The sequence below is a fragment of the Trichosurus vulpecula genome, chromosome 2 (assembly GCF_011100635.1).
Source record: "Trichosurus vulpecula isolate mTriVul1 chromosome 2, mTriVul1.pri, whole genome shotgun sequence".
Lineage (NCBI taxonomy): Eukaryota > Metazoa > Chordata > Mammalia > Diprotodontia > Phalangeridae > Trichosurus > Trichosurus vulpecula.
Window position 1 is genome coordinate 311,948,730 of NC_050574.1, and position 22,578 is coordinate 311,971,307.

At 39.6% G+C, this 22,578-nt stretch overlaps 1 protein-coding gene across 1 annotated transcript in view; it reads left to right on the forward strand.

The window, feature by feature from the left end:
* The window catches only part of MYO7B (myosin VIIB), a 145,578-nt gene that overhangs the window by 16,767 nt on the left and 106,233 nt on the right, over positions 1 to 22,578 (forward strand). Inside the window, 3 exon segments of the mRNA XM_036744081.1 lie at positions 8,851 to 8,967; positions 11,540 to 11,692; positions 13,233 to 13,417. Coding sequence (XP_036599976.1) covers positions 8,851 to 8,967; positions 11,540 to 11,692; positions 13,233 to 13,417 — 455 coding nt within the window.

Below are 22,578 nucleotides of genomic sequence, written 5' to 3' on the forward strand. Positions count from 1 at the left end.
CAGAGCTCATTACCTCAAGAAGTTGTCCATGCTGAAAAATACGAACAGATTCCAAAAAGGCTTGATAAATTAACGAACCATTCATTCATAACAGTTTTGAGGATGTTTAGGGCACAGCCCTCACTGATGGCCATTCTCAGAACGGATAACACTACTTATTATGGCTGTTATTATCACTGATACTGTTACTATCTGGATTTAAAGGCCCTAACCTAGGCTGATTGAATATTAGATTACAGATTTAGAGATGAAAGGGATCTTAAAGGCCATCCAATCCAAACTTTCATGTCACTGATGAGAAAACACAGATCCAGAGAGACTGCCCAAAATAACACAGGGAGTTACAGAAGTGAGATTTGAACACAGGTCCTCTAACTCCAAATCCAGCACCCTTTCTGGTGCCTCAGAAAGAAAGGACCAGAGATGGCATGAGTGGCACAGCAAGGATAAATTCATTGCTGTGGTCCTAAGATGGGCTTGTGTTATCCTAGCTCTAGAGAACCTGAGTAATAGGGGTGATCACCTTAGTCTCCATTTTATGTATTCTAACTCTATTTACCTTTATTTTAAAAATTGGATGCCTTTTATCTTTCTATTACATTCATTTATGACTATATCTCTCTATCCTTCCTCCCTCAGCTAGCCATGCTTGGTCACAAAGATTAAAAAAAAAAGGAAAAAAAAGCAGTTCAGCAGAATGAACTAGTATAGCAAGGGTCTGGCAACATGTGTGTATGTGTGTTGTGTGTTTGTATGTGTGTGTGCATGAATGTGTGTGTGTGTATGTGTGCAAGTGCACATGCACACACTATTCCATAAGCATACAGGGAAGCGAATTTATCTCAGTGTTCCTCTGAGACCAAGGTTGGTCTTTATAACCCCACAAAATTGTTCAGTTTCTTTTTTAAAAATTTATTTTATTGCTATTTTTTGTTTTTGTATCATCTTCATTTCTGAATGTATCCCCTCCCCTCCCTAGTGAGCTATCCTTTATAACAAAGATTTTAAGAAGAGGAGAAAAGGTTCAACAAAACCAATCAACATATTAATTGTACCTAATAGCATATAAAATATTCCTCACCCACAGCGCCCAACTCTGAAAAGGAAGGAAGAAGTACATTTTCTCACTCTTCCCTTGGGCTATCTGGACATAATAATCGCGGAACGTTCAGTGTCATTTTTTTTTTGTTCCTTCCGTTTACATTGTTGTAGTCACCATATACATTATTATTCTGGTTTTTTTCTATTTTCATGAATAAGGTCATATGTCCTTTCATGCTTCTCTGAATTCTTGATGTTTATTGTTTTTTATGGTGCAATGATATTCCAATTCATTCACATACCACAACTGGTTTGGTCATTCCCTAGCAGAAGGGCATTGACTTTGTTTTGAGTTCTTTGCTACTAAAATATGTTTCTATGAATATTTTGCTGTGTATGAAATCTTTCTGCTTCTCCTTATCCTCCATGGGCTATATGCCTAACAGTAGGATCTCTGGGTCAAAAACTGTGGACATTTTGACACATTTTTGGTATATTTCTAAATTGCTTTCTGGAATGGTTGGATCAAGTCACAGTTCTACCAAAAGTTTATTAACTAGTGTTCCTATGTTTCCTCAGTCCCTGCAACATTGACCATTTCCATCTTTTGTTATCTTTTGCAGTTCATTAAGTGTGAGATGAAACCTCAGAGTTATTTTGATTTGCATTTCTTTTATCATTACTGATTGGAGCAATCTTAGGTGTTACTAGATCATAATTTTTTTCAAGAATTGTTTGTTCATAATACTTTGACCATTTATACGTTAAGGAATGGCTCTTGATCTTATATATTTGTGTTAATTCCCTATATTTCTTGGATATCAGAAGTTTATCAGAGATATTTTATACAACAATTTTTTCCCCAATCTTTTTCCATCTTATCCTAGCTGGTAATATTGCACTGATTTTTTTTGTTTGCATTGATTTTTGACTGTGCAAAACTTTTAAATTTCATATAATCAAAATTATTTCTTCTATATTTTGTAATCTCTCCTACTCTATGTTGGTTAGGAATTCTCCCCCAGACATAGTTGTGTCCTCCTTGTGTCCACCTCCAACCAATTTCCCTTAATTTTCTTTTATCATGACCTTTTATATGTAAGTCAAGTATCTATTTGGAAAGTATTGTGGTATATGGTGTGAGATACTAGTCTAAAACTATATTTTACCTATTCCATTCTTTCTGCAATTCTTATTAAATAGAGAGCTGTAGTTACCTTTTAAATAAGTAAGATCCCCTTCCAAGACAATATTAACACTTTAACATGACTTTTCTCCTATTTGGACCATACACAACAGTTTGTACCTCTCGTATGCATTTATAGTATATGATTTTGTGTTGTAGTTGTGTTGTGTTGGATCTATCTTAATGAAGTTTGAATAAGGCTCCATGCTTTGCTCCTCTTTCTTTCCTCAGCACATATACTTATTTTAATTTGATTTGATGGTTTTTGTTGTTACCTTAAATTCCTTTTCTAATATGTCTACCCCTCCTCCTCCTCCTCTCCTATCCAGCAAACTATTCCTTAAAACAAAGACTTAAAAAGAAAGGGGGAAAAAGCAATTAAAATCGCTTCTTAAACATAAAGAGCAGCAAAAGAACAGAAATGGCATGGGTTACTAAACAAAGAAATCCAATCAAGAACTTAGAAAGTCTCATTCCATTTAGCACTTAATCATACCTTGTCTCCCATTACTCTTTAACGATTTCCATTGGCTCTCCAACCAGACTATAAATTCCTTGAGGGCAAAGTGCAGGTTTTACAATTTTTCAGCATCCCCATAGTGTAAACATTTAATAAATGCTTGATTAGGCTTATTGGAGATAGGGGTTGTTTTTTTTTAACCTTTGGGTTGGGACTGAGTTGACTATCATCAAGGTCTGCTTATGACACATGTCTTCTCTCTTTGCAGACAAGCTGCATGTGAGCGGTTGGTCCCAGATGGCAGTTTTCAGACAGGTAAGCTGCTGATCTTTCTGAGTCCTAGGACCAAATGGGGGGAAGTTATACAAAACCAAGTGAAATCCATTCCCAGCATGAGGGAAAAAGGAATAGATGCAGTAAAACCTTATCTGTGAGAGAATGGAGGCAAGAAGAATCTAGAACACAAAAACAAAAGTTGATAACATCTGAACAGAATCAATGGGGTCTGTCCATAGTCCTCCTTTGTTCCAGGTACCAATTGGTACCTGCTTTTCAGGGCTGCTGTGAGACTCAAGTGAGATAAGGGTAGAAAAGTTTTGCTAATTAAGAAGCAGGATGGGTCAGTTGCTGTTGTTTTTATTATTGTCTCTCATTCCTATCATGAATCTTCCCAAGAGAAAACTAGACAGCAAAGGGTAGTCCTTGGGATGTGGAAGGAAGATTATATACCAAAGTAGATATTCAGCTCTACTTCATATTCCCTTCTGTGCCCAGTCCCCCCCCCCATCCCCACAGTCCTTCATACTCTCTCAGCCATATGCAGAATGATTGCTTTGTTCTTGAGAGGGGAGGCTATAGAACTTTTCATTCAAAGTCCTACTTGAACACATCTCTTCCCTGCCTACCCTCCAGCCCCATGTAAATTGAAGAGTATCTTCAAAGGCCCATGCCCTTCTTGAAAGATCAAATGCCAAAAATAAAAAGAACAAAATTCTTCTTCCTGTATACAAAACCATGGTGAACACATATCTAAAACTCTGTGTAGTTCTGGTCACCATTCCTCAAAGGAGACCCAACAGAACTGGAGAAAATCCAGAGGAGGCCCAACAAAATGGTCAGAAGGATGGAGCAACTGTTAGAGGAGGATGGACTCAGAGATACATTTTCCATCTGGAAAAGAAGACTGACATATGATAGATGTCCATTAGGCCAAGGAGTGTGTAGTTTTTAATCTTTGTATCTTCTCCAGCACCTAGAACAGTGCCTTATATATAGAAGGTGTTTAAAAATAACAGCTCATAATTCTATACCTCTCTAAGGTTTGTGATTTCCCCACAACAACCTTGCATGGTAGTTAGCACAAGAACTATCCCCTCCTTTTTGCAAATGAGGAAACTGAACCTCAGAAGAATAAAGTCACTTGCCTAGGATCTCAAAGCTAAAATATGTCAGAGTCCTGACTAGAACTGAGGTATCTCCTTATTTCAAGTTCAGCATTTTTTCCACAGCCCTGTCTAAAGACATTTAATAAAATTTAATTGAGTATTGAATGAATGAAGGATGTTAGGTAGGGAAAATTTAGGCTTAGGGACCATGTCCCAGAACCATAGAACTAGGGAGGACTCACAGGGAACTGAAATAAGTCATTTTAAGAAATATCTTACTTTACACAAACAGGGAGAAACATATGACATTTTACTTCAAGTGATATTAAGTTAATCAATCAAGCATTTATCATGCACTTACTTTGAGTCAGGCACTATGCTAGATATCAAAGATACAAAGACAAAAATGAAACATTCCTTGCCCTCAAGGAGTTTATATCTCACTGAGGGAGACAACATGTACAGACATAAATATATACAAAGTATATGAAAAATAAGTCTAAAGTGATTTTTGTGGCAGCTGAGAGGAGATTAGGAAAAGCTTCATGTAGAAAGTACCATAGGACATGTAAATAACATGATAAGGTTTATATAAATTCATGAAGATATCTCAAGGCACAAAGCACATTCATTGAAGTATATGTTTATTTGTGTACATATCTTATCTCCCCTATTAGAGTGTAAACTCCCTGAAGGTACCGATTATCTTTTCTGTCTTTCCCTGACCCCACAGGAACTAGCATAATTCCTTGCACATAATAGTTACTCAAGATATATTGTGGAATGAATGAATGTCAGGTCCATAGTGGATAATTGAGGCAAAGCTAAATATGCATGAGAATTCAAATTAGGCAAGGATTATACTTACTTTACTAAAATGTTCTTCACTCTTTAGAAAAAAAATCACATTGGTATGCCTTTAAGTGGCCACTTTTTCTAGTGAATTTAAGATAAATTTGATTCGACCTCAAATTTCCAGGAATTTCTTTATTGCATAAAGAGCCACCTGTAAATAGCTGTTGAGTGTACAGCTGAGTTCTCCCTCCTCAGAGGTCTAGTGTGCTCTATCCTATCCACTCTACTCTCTGCCAGGGATCTCCAGAAGGAGAAAGTGTTGTATAGAAAAAGACAAAGAGTCAGAATAACCTGATTTTAGTTCTGGCTCTGCCTCTAACTAACTATCTGGGAGATCTTGGGCATGACTCAGATCTGGGTTTCATTTTCTTTCTTCTATAAAATGAGGTGATTTTTATTAATTGATTTGCAAGGTGCTTTGTAGCTCTAACATCTTATGATTCCATGATTTTAAGATATTATCTTCATGTTTCAAGGACCACAGGACCATATATCTAGAGCTGGAAGGGACCGCTGAGGCAATACCATTACACTTTCACAAAATATATTATATATTTTACAAATGAGGAAACTGAGACCCAGGAGAGCTGAATGATTTGCCCCAGGTCATACAGACAGTAAATGTCAGGTTGGCTTTGACAACAAGTCCTCCAACTTGATGTATGACTGTATGATCCCATGAACACATGATGTGATATTTCATAGAACTAAAGTTACAATCTATACTGGAGATAATGTACAGATTATCCATGTTCTCTAAGTTTCCTCCTTGACTATTAATGAATGAAAAAGTTTCCTGTAATTGAGAATCTTTTCAATTCCAAGTATGCCCAGAAGGAAATCATTACTTAATTGGAAATTATTTGGCAAATAGAGGGAAAATTCTGCAGCAGTCCACCATATGACAGCCTAGGGCAAGATCCTTGTCTCATTGATGTCCCTCAGCTATGGCTGGGCTCTTCTCTTTTCCCATATACTGAATAGGAGTCACCTTTACCTCCCTCACACATTGAGGTTCAGATGGTACCTCCAATCTGGGTAACGCCTAGACTGAATAACCAGCTTCTCTGAATTCTTGCAAGTTGACATTTCCTAAGATAGGGCCATTCTTTCCAATCCAAGTTGCTATCTTCTCCTTCCCCTTTATATCACTCCATTCTCTTAAGACAAGAGTTGAACCAAGATCTTCCTAGATCTAAGTCCTGCCCTCTATCCATAATACCACTAGTCCAGCTTGTGGATGTCCTGTCATCTCCTGGGGTGTGCACAAAAAGAGAAACAAGAAAACCCACAGAAGGGACAAATGAGACCTTCAGGCTTTGGCAAAGAACCAGTATCACAGAATCTCAAGGCTGGAAGGCACTTTCCAACTCTACCTGAATTAGAATGCCTTCTACAACACAGCAGACATGACATTTGATGTCAACTTGGAAAGAAGTTTCTAGGGAAGTTCCTCATAGATCTGGTCCTCAGTGCCACGTTGCTAACATTTTTATCAGTAACTTAGACTGAGTCAGGCTTCTCAAATTTGCAGGTGACGCCAAAATGGGAAGAATATGTAGCACATTGGCTATCAGAGAAGGGCTCCTAAAAGATCTTTACAGGCTAGAATGTTGGGTCAAATGTAATAAGATGAAATTGAGCAGGAAAAAGTTAAAGTCCTCCCTACACTTTGGTTCAAAGACCCAATGCATAAGGACAGTATGGAGGAGATATGAATCAAATAACATACCTGTGAAAAACATGTAGGGGTTTTCATAGACTACCAGTTCCAAATAATTTGGTGCATTTTGGCATGGAAAAAAAGCCTGAAGCCTGCATGAAGTAAGTCCTAGTGTCCAGAAGAAGGGATATGATAGTCCAATTGCTCCACACTGGTCAGACCACATTTAAAACCTTATATTCTGTTCTCATTGACATTTTAAGGACATCAACAAGCTAGACTAGTGGTATTATGGACAGAGGGCAGGACTTACATCTAGGAAGATCTTGGTTCAACTCTTGTCTTAAGAGAATTACTAGTCACTTGAACCTAGTGAGTCACTTAACTTCCTAAGCCTCAGTTCCCTCTTTATAATGGGAAAAATAATAACACCCATCTCACAGTGTTGTTATGAGGCTCAAATAAGATAATATATATATATATATATAGATAGATAGATAGATATATAAAGGTTTTTGCAAACTTTAAAACTCTATATAAATGTAAGCTATTATTATTACTTGTTTTTTGATCTGTGATTTCATGATGTAGGGAACTTCCAATGGGGAAACTCCCTCTACCAATGTAGATCAGTAGCCATTCTACCATAAATTGAGAGTTGCCTTGGGCGATGAGAAGTGACCTGCTCTATTTCACACAGCTAGACTATGGAAACTACATTTTTTGGTAAATTTGTTGAAGGAACTGGGGATATTTAACCTAGAGAAAAGACTGTGAGGGAGGGGACATCCATATCACTTCCCATCAATCTCTGTACCATGATAGGGCTGAGTACTTCTCTCTCTGGAGAGGAATATACTATATAGACAAATAAGTAAATATTTAGTAATTTGAGGTGGAGGAAAGCATTAAAAGCTGGAGGAATCAGGGAAAACTTTAAGAAAGAAGAGACAATTGAGTTGAGCCTTGGAAGAAAATAAAAACTCTGAGAATTAGAAATAATAAGAAAGTATACTCTAAGCAACAAGGCTAAGAATTCCAGCTCCCAAGGAAGGGGAAAGGATAGTCTGCCCCACCTCAATGTGTTTTGATACAAGTTATAGTCTATACTCCAAAGAATCAGTCTCAGTCCCCACAGCACCTACAACCATTGGGAAAAGATGGGATGGAAGAAGTGGTAGGTGGGAAGAATGGTGGTGGGGAAAGTCAGGTCCAGGGAAAAGAAAAGGACCCTGAGAAGTAACACCAAGGGGAAGGAGGCCAGTGAGCTAGAAGACCACGAAAGTAAGGAATCGCCCCCCCCCAATTGGCATCCTGGGGTCACCTTGCCCTCTTTACATCTTTGTCAGGAAAGGGGGGGTTATTTATTCAAATGTATGGAGGTAGGAGAAGGAAGGTTGAGATCAGTGAACACTGAGATTGGTAATTGTGTGAAAGAGAATAATCTAATGTGTGGGAAAGAGAATAACATGAGATAAGTATGGAAAGGTCATCCTGTCTACCCAGGCAGTTGTTCATCCCTTCTTTAAACCTCTTCTTGCCTCCAACATAGCTTTCTTTTTTTTTGTCATGCTCAGCGTTCACTGTCAACCTTAGCTCATTCTGACCTTTAGTACCCTTTTTTTCAAAATTCAATTTTATTTTTATTTTCAACTGGGCTTTAGCACTCTTAACATTATTTGTTCAGGACTGTTCAAGAATCATTCTTAGTCAACAATTATTTAATGAAGGCCTACCATGTGTGAATCACTTCTTTGTATCATACTTATTTGTATGCATGTCATTTTCTGTCTCCTTGATGATGTATTGGCTATATGTTAATTAAGTTTTCTGTTTCTTCCAGTGCCTAATATAATAGGTCCTTTATGTTAGGGATAAAAGGAAGATCAAATAAGGCATAGGACTAGGGCTTGGGGTGGATGGTTGATAGAGAAAAAGCTATAAAAATGTTTGTTGAATTCTAAAGTGAATTGAATTTGTAAATGTTGAAAATGCTTCTGAGAGTTATGAGACAGAGTGTCATCAAATAGCTTACAATGTAACTGGGAAAACAAAACATAAATTTATCACAAGATAATTGGCAATTAAAAACAGTTAATTAGTAGTTACTATGGGAATTCAAAGGAAAGAGATACCACTGTGCAATGGGGTATGGTCCATTAAAAGATTCATGAAGGAGGTGAAATTTCAGTTTGGACTTGAAGGATGGGTAGGATTTATACTTGTTCACTTTATTCAATTGTCACGTCTTCCTTTCCAGGGTGATCATGTGTGGGTGGATTTGTCTTCCAACAAGGAATACAATGTCCCCATTGGTGCAGTTGTGAAGGATAACAGTAACCCTAGAAAAATCTTGGTAGAAGATGATGAGGGAAACGTAAGTGCCTCCTATCTTTGATTATTGTCAGAAGGGAACCTTTCCTGAAATAGGGACTCTTACCACACTTGTAGAGGTTTCCTCTAAGACAGAGACCTTCTACTATGAAAAGGCTACTTTTCTAAGACATTGGTTCCAAATACCAGAAAAGAAAATGATAAGGGCAAAAATAAAGGCGAAGGGAGAAAAAAAAATTATAATGATGAAATCTTGAGTACATATATTTTTAAATAAAATAAATTTAAAGCCAGAATAAATAGATGATATTGAAAACTGATGGGGCAACTAGGTGGCACAGTGGATAGAGCACTGGACCTAGAGTCAGGAAGACCTGAGTTCATTAAATCCAGCCTCAGACACTTACTTGCTCTGTGACCCTAAGCAAGTCACTTAAACTCTGTTTGTCTTAATCCACTGGAGAAGGAAATGGCAAACCCTCCAGAATCTTTGCCAAGAAAGCTCCATGGACAGTGATGGTGCGCTATGGTCCAGGGTGTCATGAAGATTCTAGCGTGACTGAAAGACTAAACAACAATAAAAATTGAAAACTAATATGGATTTGAAAAAAATACTTTTATTTTGGCAAAATCCTGGAAATTCAAGGGATTGGGTGTGGGGTGGGATGGGAAGACAGTGTTAGGGAAGACTTGGAAGAGAAGACATGAGAGAACATGAGAGAGAAAAGAAATGTATGGGTGGGAGAAAGGAGGGTGCTCTAAGTGAAGTAAATTGTGATTAAGTTAAGGAAAAGTAAGATCATATGAGTGAAGAAAAAGAAGAAATTCTGAGGAAGGAAGAGGATGTAAGAAGAAAAAGGAAAAGTGAAAAAAGTATATTGTGGAAAAGAATATGAGGAGAAAGAATGTGAGGGGTAAAAGGTGAGGATGTGGGAAGGAAAAATATGGGGAAAAATAGGGTGAGGGAGAGAGAAAAAGGGAGGTAAAGGATGGTATAAAGGTAGTGAAAATGAGAGGAGAAGGAAAATCAGGGAAAAGAATGACAGAAAATTAGAAGAAGGCAAAGGCTGGTTTCGGGGGAGGCAGTAGAGAGGAAGAGCAGGAAGCCAAAGAAATTTTAAGAAGTGGGCGGTGTTGAACCCCAATAAATTAAAGTCTGTTCTAAGAAAGAGACAAATGAAACTAGTATGTGCGTGTGTGCGTGTGTGTATGTGTGTGTGTGTGTCCCCATGATTTAATTTTTTTCAAGCTGGCTTGACATGCATTGCATGAGAGTTTAGTCCAAAACTGGGCCCCTCTAACGGGGCCAGTTTAGAACTGACTCAATTTGGGATTTGGGGGTATAGGGTTATATGTCCTTTGAAGAGTAGGAGTTTCCAAGGGGTGCCAATCAACCCTGATTGGTCGACGCACTGGGAGGTGGGTCGTATTAAAATGAGGTCTTCGGTACATGATTTAGTCACTCAATCTTGGTCAACAGGCGCTGGTATTATGCAGTCATCATTTTATCCTGTTCTATAAGAATCTGTCTCCACCCAAGCCTGAGTAGGTTAAAATCAATTCAGGCTTGGGTCGGGTTTGACCAGAATACGAAGATTGGATGCAATCTCATTATCAGTAATGTCCTTTTGAAGGACTTTGGAGCAGAATGGGGAGGGGGCTGGGAGCTCTGAATCTCCAAGACACAGATTACCAAGAGAAATCATTTTTCACAGTAGGTAAAGAAGGACTTGTAGAGAAGAAATGAAGTGGAAAGGAGAATATGAGGAAGAAGATGTGAGGGCAAAGAAAGAACTAAAGACATAAAGGAGGGCGTGAGGGAAGAAAAAATAGAAAGAGGGCAAGAAGGACACGATAGCGTAGAAGGAGATGAGATGGCAAGGGAAGGAGGCAAAGTGGAAGAAGGATGTGTACTAACCACAGCCAGACATTTCACACTAATATTTGGCTGACAACACATGCCAGGGTCATGATCCACAGGGATCAGCCAAGGCTTAAACACAGCACTGGTTCCTGGATAGTGTCAGTTTCGTTCATCCTGGTCCCTCTAGGAATGGATGAGGCAGAGCTCCATCAGGGACAGGCTTTGCAGCAATCCAGAGGGAGGAAGAAAAGGATGATATGATCAGCCCCAAATGTGTGCTGTCATCTCTGTGTCATAGCCCATTCTCCCCTAGGCATTGCCCCTACTCTAACCATGAAATCTGGTCTCATTGAAAAGTTGAACAGTCCCTGGATCAAATGTTTAAGTGTTCTATTCGACTTTAGGAAGGTGATTCTAACGTATGGCTGGTTTTCAAGAGGTTAGAGTATGGTAGTTAATAATTCCAAAGTCACAGGTATAATTCCTACACAAGCCAGGATGTATTTGTGAAAGAGCATCATGTCTGCTGCCTACAGACAAACTAACTCCTAATCCCTGCTCCTTGATTGACTCCCGCTTATTCCCATTTGCCTTTGGCCACAGGAGGAATGGGCAAGAAAGTGCCTAGGTCAGGACAAATACATTCCTATTTCTAGGAAAACAGTAAGTCAGTAGTATGATTTCCATGTGTGGAAAGCACCTCATTAAGGAAATTCTAAACTCCTGTTACATCACTTTTCCCCCACCCCAGGAACGCTGGATTGAGGCTCGGGACTTCAAATGCCTCCGACTCATGAACCCTAGTTCGGCTCAGGGGGTAGAAGACATGATCCTCCTGGGGGACCTGAATGAAGCTGGTATGGTGCACAACCTTCTCATCCGCTACCAGAAGCACAAAATTTATGTGAGTCTCAAGGAACTGACCTTCACGCGAGTAGCAGTACAATGTCAGCCCTTGAAATTCCAGAAGCCATATGGAATGGAATGGAAATGCATTCATTAGGTGCTTACTATGTGCCAAGCATTGTACTAAGTGCCGAGGATACAAATAGAAAAGTAAGATAGTTCCTGCTGTCTCACACTCTATGTGGGGGAGACAACATGAAGGAGGGCTCCATTCATGGCCAATGGAAAGGCCAGATAGTACTTGGGTTCTGGCAAAGAAAGCAGCAGGACAGGAGGCAGAGCCCTGAGGATGGCATCAACCCTGCCATGACTGATGGTCCCCAACAAGAGGATAGTGGATCCAAAGATTAGATTAGAGTTGACCTCTGGGATACCTCCAGCAGAGGAGAGGATCATGTCTCCTAATTCCTGTGGGCCCTCTCCCCTTTCTGAGAACCACACAGTTCCCTAAATGGAATGGGCCCTTACTCTGTGGGTACTACTTCTAGGGCTCTGCCTTTGGATGAAAAAGTTCTGTTGTTGCTTCAGGGTGCCTGATGCCACCATTTATTGGGGCGGGCTTTTCCTTGGCCCTGCCCTTGGACACAGATAAGGTCCCACCCTGGGACATGTCCTGTGATCAGGTTGCTAAATAAGAAAAAACTAGTCTTCCCATTAAGGTAAATAATTTCTGACAACCATTCTCTGCTGCTGTCTACTGTATATAATTCTAAAATTGTGACTTTATATGGACACTAAATAATTGATTTCAGGGGTTTAAGAAGGTTTGGATCCTTCAAAACTTTCTGATCTGCAAACTGATGCCTGAAAGCCTATTATCAAGCTTCATCCTTTTAGCTTAAGGTTTTGTTCCTTGTTAAAATAAATGGGAAGACCACATTCTAATCTATTAACAATCATTGGTGCCTTAGTATGAATGAAGGATCTAAGAAACATGTTTGGATAGGAAGGAGGAAGTAGGAGTCATTAGGGGCCTGGATATATTTGTGGTTGTGGGGAGGAGATGAGGTAAGCTAGGTAAGGAAACAGGCCATGAAACAAAGAAACAAGGAACCCCAAAGACAAACCACCAGTTTCTCAATTTACCTTGTAAAGAATACGAAGTCAACTCTAGGTAGAACATCTATCACATGGTAGTTGGACTAGTTCCCTATGGCATACCGCATGCAGCTTTCCATTGGCAATAACATCCTTAATATCAATGTATCTTTCAAAAATGATAATCTCCCAATGCTCTGTCCTTTCTGGAAGTCCATGCTATCATGGCAGGGGACTGGGTTGACAAGCAAAAGAAGTGGTAGAGCGGTCTTGCTTCCTGCCCCTATTCCCCCCATTATCTCTTTTCTTTCCTTTTTTTCTTTACCTTTTGCCCCACTCATTCCTTCTGATCTGAAAATGGCTTGCCAGTTCAGGCCCCCTGCCACAAGAGCATGGCATATCATTAGCCTAAGCAGAATACCAGTGGGTAACTATCTCGGGCCTCACTTTCGTGGGTCATGGTCCATGGACACATCACAATTCTCTTTTCATTTCCACAGACTTACATAGGTGCAATCTTGGTGGCTGTGAACCCCTATCAGGTGCTGCCCATCTACACTATGGACCAGATCCAGCTGTACTACAACCGGAGGGTAGGGGAACTGCCTCCTCACGTCTTTGCCATCACAGACAGCTGCTATTTCAATATGAAGAAAAACAAGAGAGACCAGTGCTGCGTTATCAGGTATCATGGGAGGCTTGGACTTCCACTTACAAAACTGAGACGTGGGAGGTCAAAGGACAAAGAAGGCCAGAGTCAACCTTAGGAGGAAGCAGAGTAGGCAACTATGTGCGTGGCGTGAAGTGAAGAACATCTCCAAATATCTCAGAGAACCTCAGAGTTACAGAGGTGGGAGGGACCTCAGTGGCCATCTAGTCCCAAGTATGCCTGAACAAGAACATCCTCTAAAACCTACCTATCCTTTGCTCGAAGACTGGAAACAATGTCTTCACTCTGCCCAGAGATGCTCATTTAGCTTTTGAATGGCTCTTATTGTTGGGAAGGTTTCTTTTTTCCCAGTTGGATTAAGCCTATATTTTCTTCCTAATAATTTCCATCCATTGCTTCTAGTTTTGGCCCCTGAGGCCAAGCAGAATGAATCTATTCCCTTCTCCACAACAATTCTTCAGATACTTGAAGACAGTTACCCTACCCCACTTAATTCTACTCTTCTCCAGGTTGAATATCCCCAGTTCCTTCAGCAAGCTCTTGTATTAGCATGAATTCAAGGTGCTTCACCATCCTGGTTGCCCTTCTCAGGTCATTGGAGTTTGTCAGTGTCCTCCTGGAAATGTAGGATTCAGACCCTCTATGCATCATCTGACCAGAGTAGAGTAGGGAAGTCCTATTACTTTTTTTTTCCTGGATGACAATACTCTCTTAATACAATCTAAATTCACATTCACTTTCTTGGCTGCCATTTCATACTATTGACTAACATTGAGTTTACAGTCTACTAAAATCCCCAGATCTCTTTCAGATGAACTGTCTAGCCATGCTTCTCCCATCATATTCTTGTAAAGCTGATTTTTAAAAAATTCATGTGTAAAACTTTACATCTATCTCTGGTCCCAGTGTGGTGCAGCTGATGCCTGAAATTCAGTCATCATTGTTTCATTCTCTTAGGTTTTAAAGACTTCCCATCTCCAAGAATCCCCATTCATGTGCAAATACATATCCCACATGTCCTTAAAGTATTATACAAAAGAAAAAGATGGCTTCATGTTCAAAGATACACTAATTATACAGTGATATAGACATATCCTCTGGGACTCTAGCAGTATTATTTATGATTGTGAAAAAGAGACGGAAGGAACCTAAACATCCAATAATAAGAGACTGACTGATCAGGCTGTGGTATATTGATGTATGGAATACTATAATGCAGTTTACGACAAATAATACTAAGAATATAAAGAAATACAGGAAGGTGTATGAAATCATTCAAGGTAAAGAAAGCAGAACCAGAGAGAGTTTACACAACGCCTATGATAGTTTGAAAGGAAAAGATAAATGCAAATATAAGGTTGAATGAACCTTAGTTCCTTTTCACGAAGAGGAACCTGGAGAAGATAAAGCATAACAAATAATAAGGGTAAGACGCAATAGATAAGGCTCTTTAAAAAAGCATAATCAGTTGTGAATGTGAGCTTCATTGTGTTATTCTTTAAAGTCAAGTTCAACTGAATAAAGTTTATTAAGCCACCTGCTATGCTCAAGGCACTGTGCTAGGCACTGGGGATGAAAAGAGAAAACTCAAAATAGCCCTCGACCTCGAGAAGTTTATAATCTACTTGGGAGTCATTTACTACATGTACCCCGATGAATAAATACAAATTATATAATAATAACTAGCATTTAGATAGTATTTTAATGTTTGCCAAGCACTTTACAAATATCTCATTTGATAGAACAACCTTGGGAGGTAGGTGCTATTATTAGCTCCATTTTACAGATAGGGAAACTGAGGCACAGGGAGATTACATGACTTTACCACAACTAGCATGTGTCTAGCAATCCAGATTCGAACTTGGGTCTTCCTGACTCCAGACTCAGTTCTCCATTCACTGCACCACCTAGCTATTTTTATATAAGAAAGTAATTCTACACAAAGCAATTGTAAGTGAGAGATGGGTGTGAATGCCTGGGAGAGTCAAGAAAGGCCTAATTCAAGAGGCGGCTCCTGAGCTGTGTTCTGAAGTAAGCCGGGGACTCTCAGCAGTGTCAGTGAAAAGGGAGGACATTAGGGACACAGAGCCTGTACAAAAGCACAGATGGGTGGTGGAATTTAAGGTACAGGGCACAGCGAGGAGGCTAGTGAGTGTAGAGAGTATGTGAAGGGGAGAGCATAAGTTCGAAATAAATTACCCTTCTAAAATAACATAGCAGTAATAGCTAATATTTATATATGTGCCAGGCACTCTGATAAGCTCTTTATGATTACTATCCCATTTGATCCTCATAACACCCTTGGGAGGTACGGGGCATTATTATCCCCATTTTATAGGTGAGGAAACTGGGGCAAAAGAGGTTATGTGACTTGCCCAGGGTCACTCAGATAGTAAGTCTCTGAATCCAAATTTGAACTCAGGTCTTCCTGACTCCAGGCCCAGCACTATTAGCTGCTTGTGCTAAACTGCTGGCTAAGAACGTGATCCCACAAAATAGGACATAGGATAAGCATCTTGTGGCATTTAAAAAGTTCAAGAGACATAATTTCTGGGTAGTTAGTAATTTTATTAATAATGCCAACACTTTAATAAATGAGTTCAATGGCTCTCTCGAATGCCAAAGACAATCATGGCGGCTCAGAGCTTATGTGCCCTTGGAAGAGGGGTGTTCCATCAATAGATTCTTTCATATTCAAATGAGGGGCTGGACCTATTCTAACTCTTATGTCATTTACTTCTAAATTACCCCAGAGTGTTGGGCAATCTGTTTAAAGAATTTATCCCCACCCAAACTTGAGTAGAAAGTTGGCTGAGGTCTCACCAAAATTGGGGAGAGTTAATTCAATCTCATTATCACTAATGTCCTTCAAGAGACTGAACTTTGAAATGAGACTATAGAAAAATAGGAACTCTGTATCTCCCTAAATCTTTGGTTATCAATAATTATTTCTTTCAGCATGCATGTGTTAGGGCCATAACAGTTGCAGACTTGTTGAAAAAGGGAAGTGGAAAGGTTGTAGTTGCCAGAATTCATCTCTTCCTATTTTGAAGGGCATGTTGTTTTGATTCCCTGAGATCTGCTTCCTTGGAAGAGAAGAGAGGAGGTCAGAGAAAAGATTTTATCTGTCAGTAAACCAGTATGAAGCATGTAATACAGGGTGCTCCTAAAGTCTGGACACATAGGCAAAAAATGCATATTTTCAAGAAGTGAAATGAATGAAATTTTTATTTAATTGGAATATTAACAAATAACATTTTCAATGTGATTTCCATCATTTGTGATGCAAAGGTTGAGGCACTTTGCAAGATTCACATGAATGTGATGCAATAACTCCACATTGCCGTCGATTGCCTATACGTCCAGACTTTAGGAACACCCTGGAGGTGTTCAACTATTTGTTGATTGGTGGAAGGAAAAAGAGTGGAGTAGAAAGAAGAGGGAGAGGAGAGGGAGGGGAGTGACGTGGCAATGATGGGGAGGCATCATTAGGCAGGAGCCTGGGTGAAAAAATGTCCTCAGACATTGGTGAAATGCAAGCTGAATGTGAATCTATAGTGTGATGTGACTATAAAAAACCTAATGCAATCCTGGGATCCTCCAAGCTTCTGGGAATAAGGAGGTAACCAATGGTCCCCCTATACTTTGCTCTGGTCAGACCACATTTGGATTATTACATTCACTTTGGGGCATCACAGTTTAGAGAGGACATTGATAAACTTGACAGGGTCCAGCAGAGGACAACCAGGGTGATAATGGGCCTAGAGTCCATTATTTCACATGAGTATGAGATGGAAATAACGAAGGATGCATAGGCTAAGGAAGAGAAGACTCAGGGGATGACAGGATAGCCAGCTTCATGTATTTAAAGTATTGTCATGAGGAAAACCATCAGTCAGTCAATATGCATGTATTAAGCACCTACTATTATGCTAGGCACTGGAGATACAAAGAAATGGTAAAAAGACAGGCATTGCCCTCAAGGAGCTCACTATCTAATGGAGGGGACAACATGCAAACAGCTATGTCCAGCTTGTTGTTGTTGTCCAGTTGTGCCCAACTTTTAATGACCCCGTCTGGGGTTTTCTTCGCAAAGATCCTGGAGGGGTTTGCCATTTCCTTCTCTAGCTCATTTTTACAGATGAGGAAACTGAGGCAGATAGGGTTAAGTGCACTTGCCAAGGGTCACACAGCTAGTGTCTGAGGCTGCATTTGAACTAATGAAGATGAGTCCCCCTGACTTCAGGCCTAGCACTTTAACCACTGTGTTGCCTAGAGGCCCATGACTTCCTAATTAGAATTGTCCAATATTAGAACGGATCACCTCCAGAGAAAGTGGATTCTTTCTCACTGGAAGTATTCAAGCAAAGATTGAATGATCCCTTGTCCAGTATGTTATAGTGAAGACTCCTTTCAAATGGCCATTGAGATCCACCTCAAATGCTTATGATTCTGTGAGATAGAAGGATACAGAGAAAGAAAAGGGAAGAGAATAGCAGAGTTGGAGGGAGAAGAGGAGAGTAACAATACAAGTGAATTTTGTTAATCATAAGTGGAATTCAGTCAAAGTTTATCAATAGGAACTCTGACTTATTTCTCCTTGTTCCCCTTGTTCCATCTCAATGCTGAACCTCTCATGCTTACTACCAAGCATCAGACCCACAACACCTTCAGAATGATGGAAGAATTGGCTTCAGGCTTCAGTTACAAATGCCCTGGCTCTTATTATAGGATAGCCCTGGTGTTGGTCATATCTGAGACAAAACACTTAAAAGGAGTCCAAATGAATTCTGACTGTTCAACCGACACATCAGTTGGAGTATCCAATTATCCGTCCTTCCTGACCATTCTTCCAATCAGATTGGAGATGGAGTGTGAAGTACAAGAAGGGGAGGGGGTGGGGGAGGAACCCATGGGGAGTGAGATAGAGAACTGCCCTTGCTCCAGGCACATTACAGATTCTGAATTCTACACACGCCCGATATGGTGCCATGTACATAGTAGGTGATCAACAAATATTGGTTGGTTTCATTTACTCTGATTTTGCTCCCATAAAACAGTCAGAAAAATCTATTGTCTGTTTTAAACCTTTACTTTTTAAGTCAATGTTTAAAATATTCCCTCACACAGTCTACCACAGTGAGTACAAAAGACCATCAACAAGCATTGACTAAGCGCTTACTTGTTACATTTTTAATTAAAAACGATTACAAAATTAATTTTTATTAAAAAAATCACTGTCATTTCCCAGTAATTGTCTCCCAGTCTCCCAACAGAAGCTTCCCTCTCAAGAAAGAAATATAGCCAAGCAGAACAAATGGTCACATTGGTTCCTCTGACAACATATGTACCATTCCACACGTATAGTTCACCACTTTTGCACCATGGAAAGGGAGGCCTGCTTCACCAAGGGGACATGGAAGTCCCTGTTAATCACTACTTTTATCAGAGCTCTGATTATTTTAATGTTCAATAAATATTAATTGTATACCAGCTATGGCACGACAGTGTGCTAGGCTATCAGAAGATACAAAGACAAAATAAAGCAGTCTTTGATCACGAGAAGTTTAAAATTTAATTGAAGGGATAAGACATAGGCCAGGTAGCTAAAGTACAAATTATAATCATAATAATTCAGATTTTATTGCTTCGTGGTTTAGAAAACTTGTCCTCACAACAATCCTGCCACTGAGTTGGTGCAAATATCACTATCCTTGTACTAGACAGTAAGTGGCAGTTAGGTAGAACAATGGATAGAGCGCTGGGCCTAGAGTCAGGAAGACCTAGGTTCAAATCTGGCCTCAGACACTTACTAGCTGTGTGACTGTGGGCAAGTCACTTAACCCTGTTTGCCTCAGTTTCCTCATCTGTAAAATGAGTTGGAGAAGGAAATGGCAAACCACTCTAGTATCTTTGTCAAGAAAACTCCAAATGGTATCACGAAGGACTGAAACAACTGGACGATTATACTAGAGAGTGGAGAATGGAGGCCCAGAGAAGAAATGACTTGTCCACCATTACACAGCCAACCAGTGCCACAAAGATACTCACTTTGGCTTTTCGGACTCCATGTCCATGGTTCTTTTCACTGTGTCACACACATGACCATTGCCACAGAGGGATTAAAACAAAACACAATGAGAAATCCAAGAGTATAGATTATTTTCAGTTGGGAGGATCAGGGAAAGGTTCATGAAGGAGGAAGCATGCCAGCTGAGCCTTGAAGGATAGAGAGGATTTCAAGAGGTGGACATTATAAACATTCATCATTATGCTAGACCACATAATACACTGATATCCTTAGGAGCTATTGAAGTATTTTATTGACTCCCCAAATCAGTTGGTCAGTCAACAAGCACCATGCTAAGGTCTTAGGATACAAAGAAAAGCAAACAAAAGCAAAAACCCACCAGTCACAGTCTAATGGGGGGAGACAACATGTAAATAACTATGTACAAACAAGCTATATACAGGATAAATTGGGGATAATGCCAGAGGGATGACACTAAGATTAAGGAGAACTAGAAACAGCTTCTTGTAAAAGGTGGAATTTTCTCATAGAATGTTGGGATTTTATAATTCTTCTTTCTGCTAATAGGATTCTTTTTTCTCTGCCCAACGTTTTCAATAAGGTTGCCGTTATCAAAGCTAAAAGAAGGGGCCAGGACATGAGTAGGAGCATCTCCACATTATTGTCAACTCACTAGCCCAATGTCTCACCTCTTTCTAAGTTGTACCCAATTTGGCACAATGTTTGGATAATTGACATAACCCACATGCTAGTTTACTTCCATTTGGTCATAAATCCTTCTCAGCTTCTGTGAAAAAAATGCCATAGGAATCAGTCTACTGACCACTATCAGCTGTTACTTCTCAGCACGGTCAGTGTATCCTACTGCCCTATTCCGACTGAGTGAGGAATCAGAAGGTGGCTCCCTCTTGCGAAGAATGTAAAGTTTATAGGCTTTTGTTAATTATTTGCTTCTCAGAAACCTTTTACCTTCTGCTTAGGGCTGGACACTAGGGCTTGGAGATTGAAGTCAGCTGGAATGCTAAGAGAGAGGGGAGAGATCTTTTTATGGATTAAGGATACGCCATTAAAAAAAATTTGTATATTACATCCCAGTTTGTAAAATGTATTCTTTCAGTAGGAATTATAGGAATTATACGCTTTACAAAAGAAAGCTGCACTGAACACATTAAGCAGTGAATTCTCCAATACATTTAAAATAAGATTTAATTGACTAAAGTTTTATTCTCACACAATTTTTCAAGTACTGTATAAAGTGAGGTCCTCCTCATGGCATTATGGGTAGAGAACCAAACAATATCAGGAAGTACTGAGTTTGAATCCCACTTCAGACATTTAGTAGCTATTTGACTGTGGGCATTTAATTTCTCTCAGCCTCAGTTTCCTCATCTGTTAAAATGGGTATACTAATAGTAGCTACACCGGAGGATTTCTGTGAGGATCTAATGAAATAGATAATATGTGTAAAATGCTTTGCAGACCTTAAAACACTATATAAATGTTAGCTATGGTGCTTATGTATAAGATTAAGATATCACGTAATATAATTACCAGATTTCTCACTGAATTGAGTCATATGGTCCCTGGTTTGATTCCTCATGAAGGAAATAATTAATCAATAAACATTTATTAAGCACCTACTATGTGCCAGGCACTGGGGATACAAAGGGAGGCAATAGACAGTCTCTGCCTTGAAAGAACTTAGAATCTACAACGCCCTGAAAGAGCTTATAACCTAATGGAAGCAGCTCCAAAATAGACACTCAAAGTAGAGCTCCAGCGGTAGAGAAAATTATATGAGTGGAGACAGCCTGGTGGAGTGAAAAGTGTTTGGACTAGAAATGAGTGAACCTGGGGTCTAGTCCTGTTTCTGCTACCTACCTTCTCTGAGACCTTGGAAAAGTCACTTCCCTTCTCTGGTCTTCTCAACCAATAAGGGGGTTGCTTATAAATGAATTCTAACATTGCTTTCAGCTCTAAAATTCTATGATTCTTTGACTCCCAAAATCTTGTGTAAACAATCAGAACACTGAATTGGAAGTAATCTCAGAGGTCGTCTGGTTCAATGGGGCTCAGAAGTCCGTTCTACACAGGCCCATGCCGGAGCCAGTTCCTACCACCTTCCAAGAGCCAATTGTTAATTTTTTAGTGTGAGCACTAACACCTTGGAATTCAACAAATGCTATAAATCAGGGCTTGGTTTATCATTTTGTTGATTGTCTACTTAAGAAAGCAATGTAGAAAATGTTAATAATACAGATTAAAATCCCTCCCCTCAAGAGAGATGGTTGTTAAACATTTGCCAGCATATTCCTGCCTCTACACCATTCCTGACAAGGGGCCTTTGAAGACCTCTAGGCATGGAGAGCTTTACCTTTAAAGGTAGCTTAATTTGCCACATTCTCTTTGATCCAATGACACTAGCCTCCAGGCTATTCCACTAACCAGACACACCATCTCAGCTCTGGGAATTCTCTCTGGCTGTCCTCTATGCCTGGAACACTCTCCCTCCTCTGCTCCAGCTACTGTCCTCTCTGACTTCCTTTAAGTCCTAACTAAAATCCCACCTTCTTCAGAAAGCCTTTCCTAACTCCTCTTAATTCCAATGCTTTTCCTCTTTTAATTATTTCCTATTTATTCTGTGTATAACCTTATTTGTATACATTTGTTTGCATGTTGTCTCCCCCATTAGATTGTAAATTCGTTGAGGGCAGGCTTAGCACAGTGCCTGGCACATGGTAGGTGCTTAATAAATGTTTATTGAATTGAATTATATGGAGGTAAAATCTGCCTCTCAGCATCTTATACCAATTGGTTCTCATTCTGCCTTCCAGGTCCAAGTAAAACTCATTCTTTTTCCATGTGATAAACACTGGTGACAACCATCAGGAAGCTTTGGTATCCCCACTACGTCTTTTCTTTCCCAATCTAAATATCCCTAAGTCTTTAATACAGATAGCATAATTTCCTTTTCTAATTTTAAAAATAAGTTTATTATTTTTAACATGCTTTTCTTTTTAAATTTTGAGTTCCAAATTCTCTCCCCCCTTCCCATTGCTTCCCCACCCACTGAGAAGGAAAGTACAATGACAGCAATTGTGCACATGAAACCATGCAAAACATTTCCATATTAGCCAAATTGGAA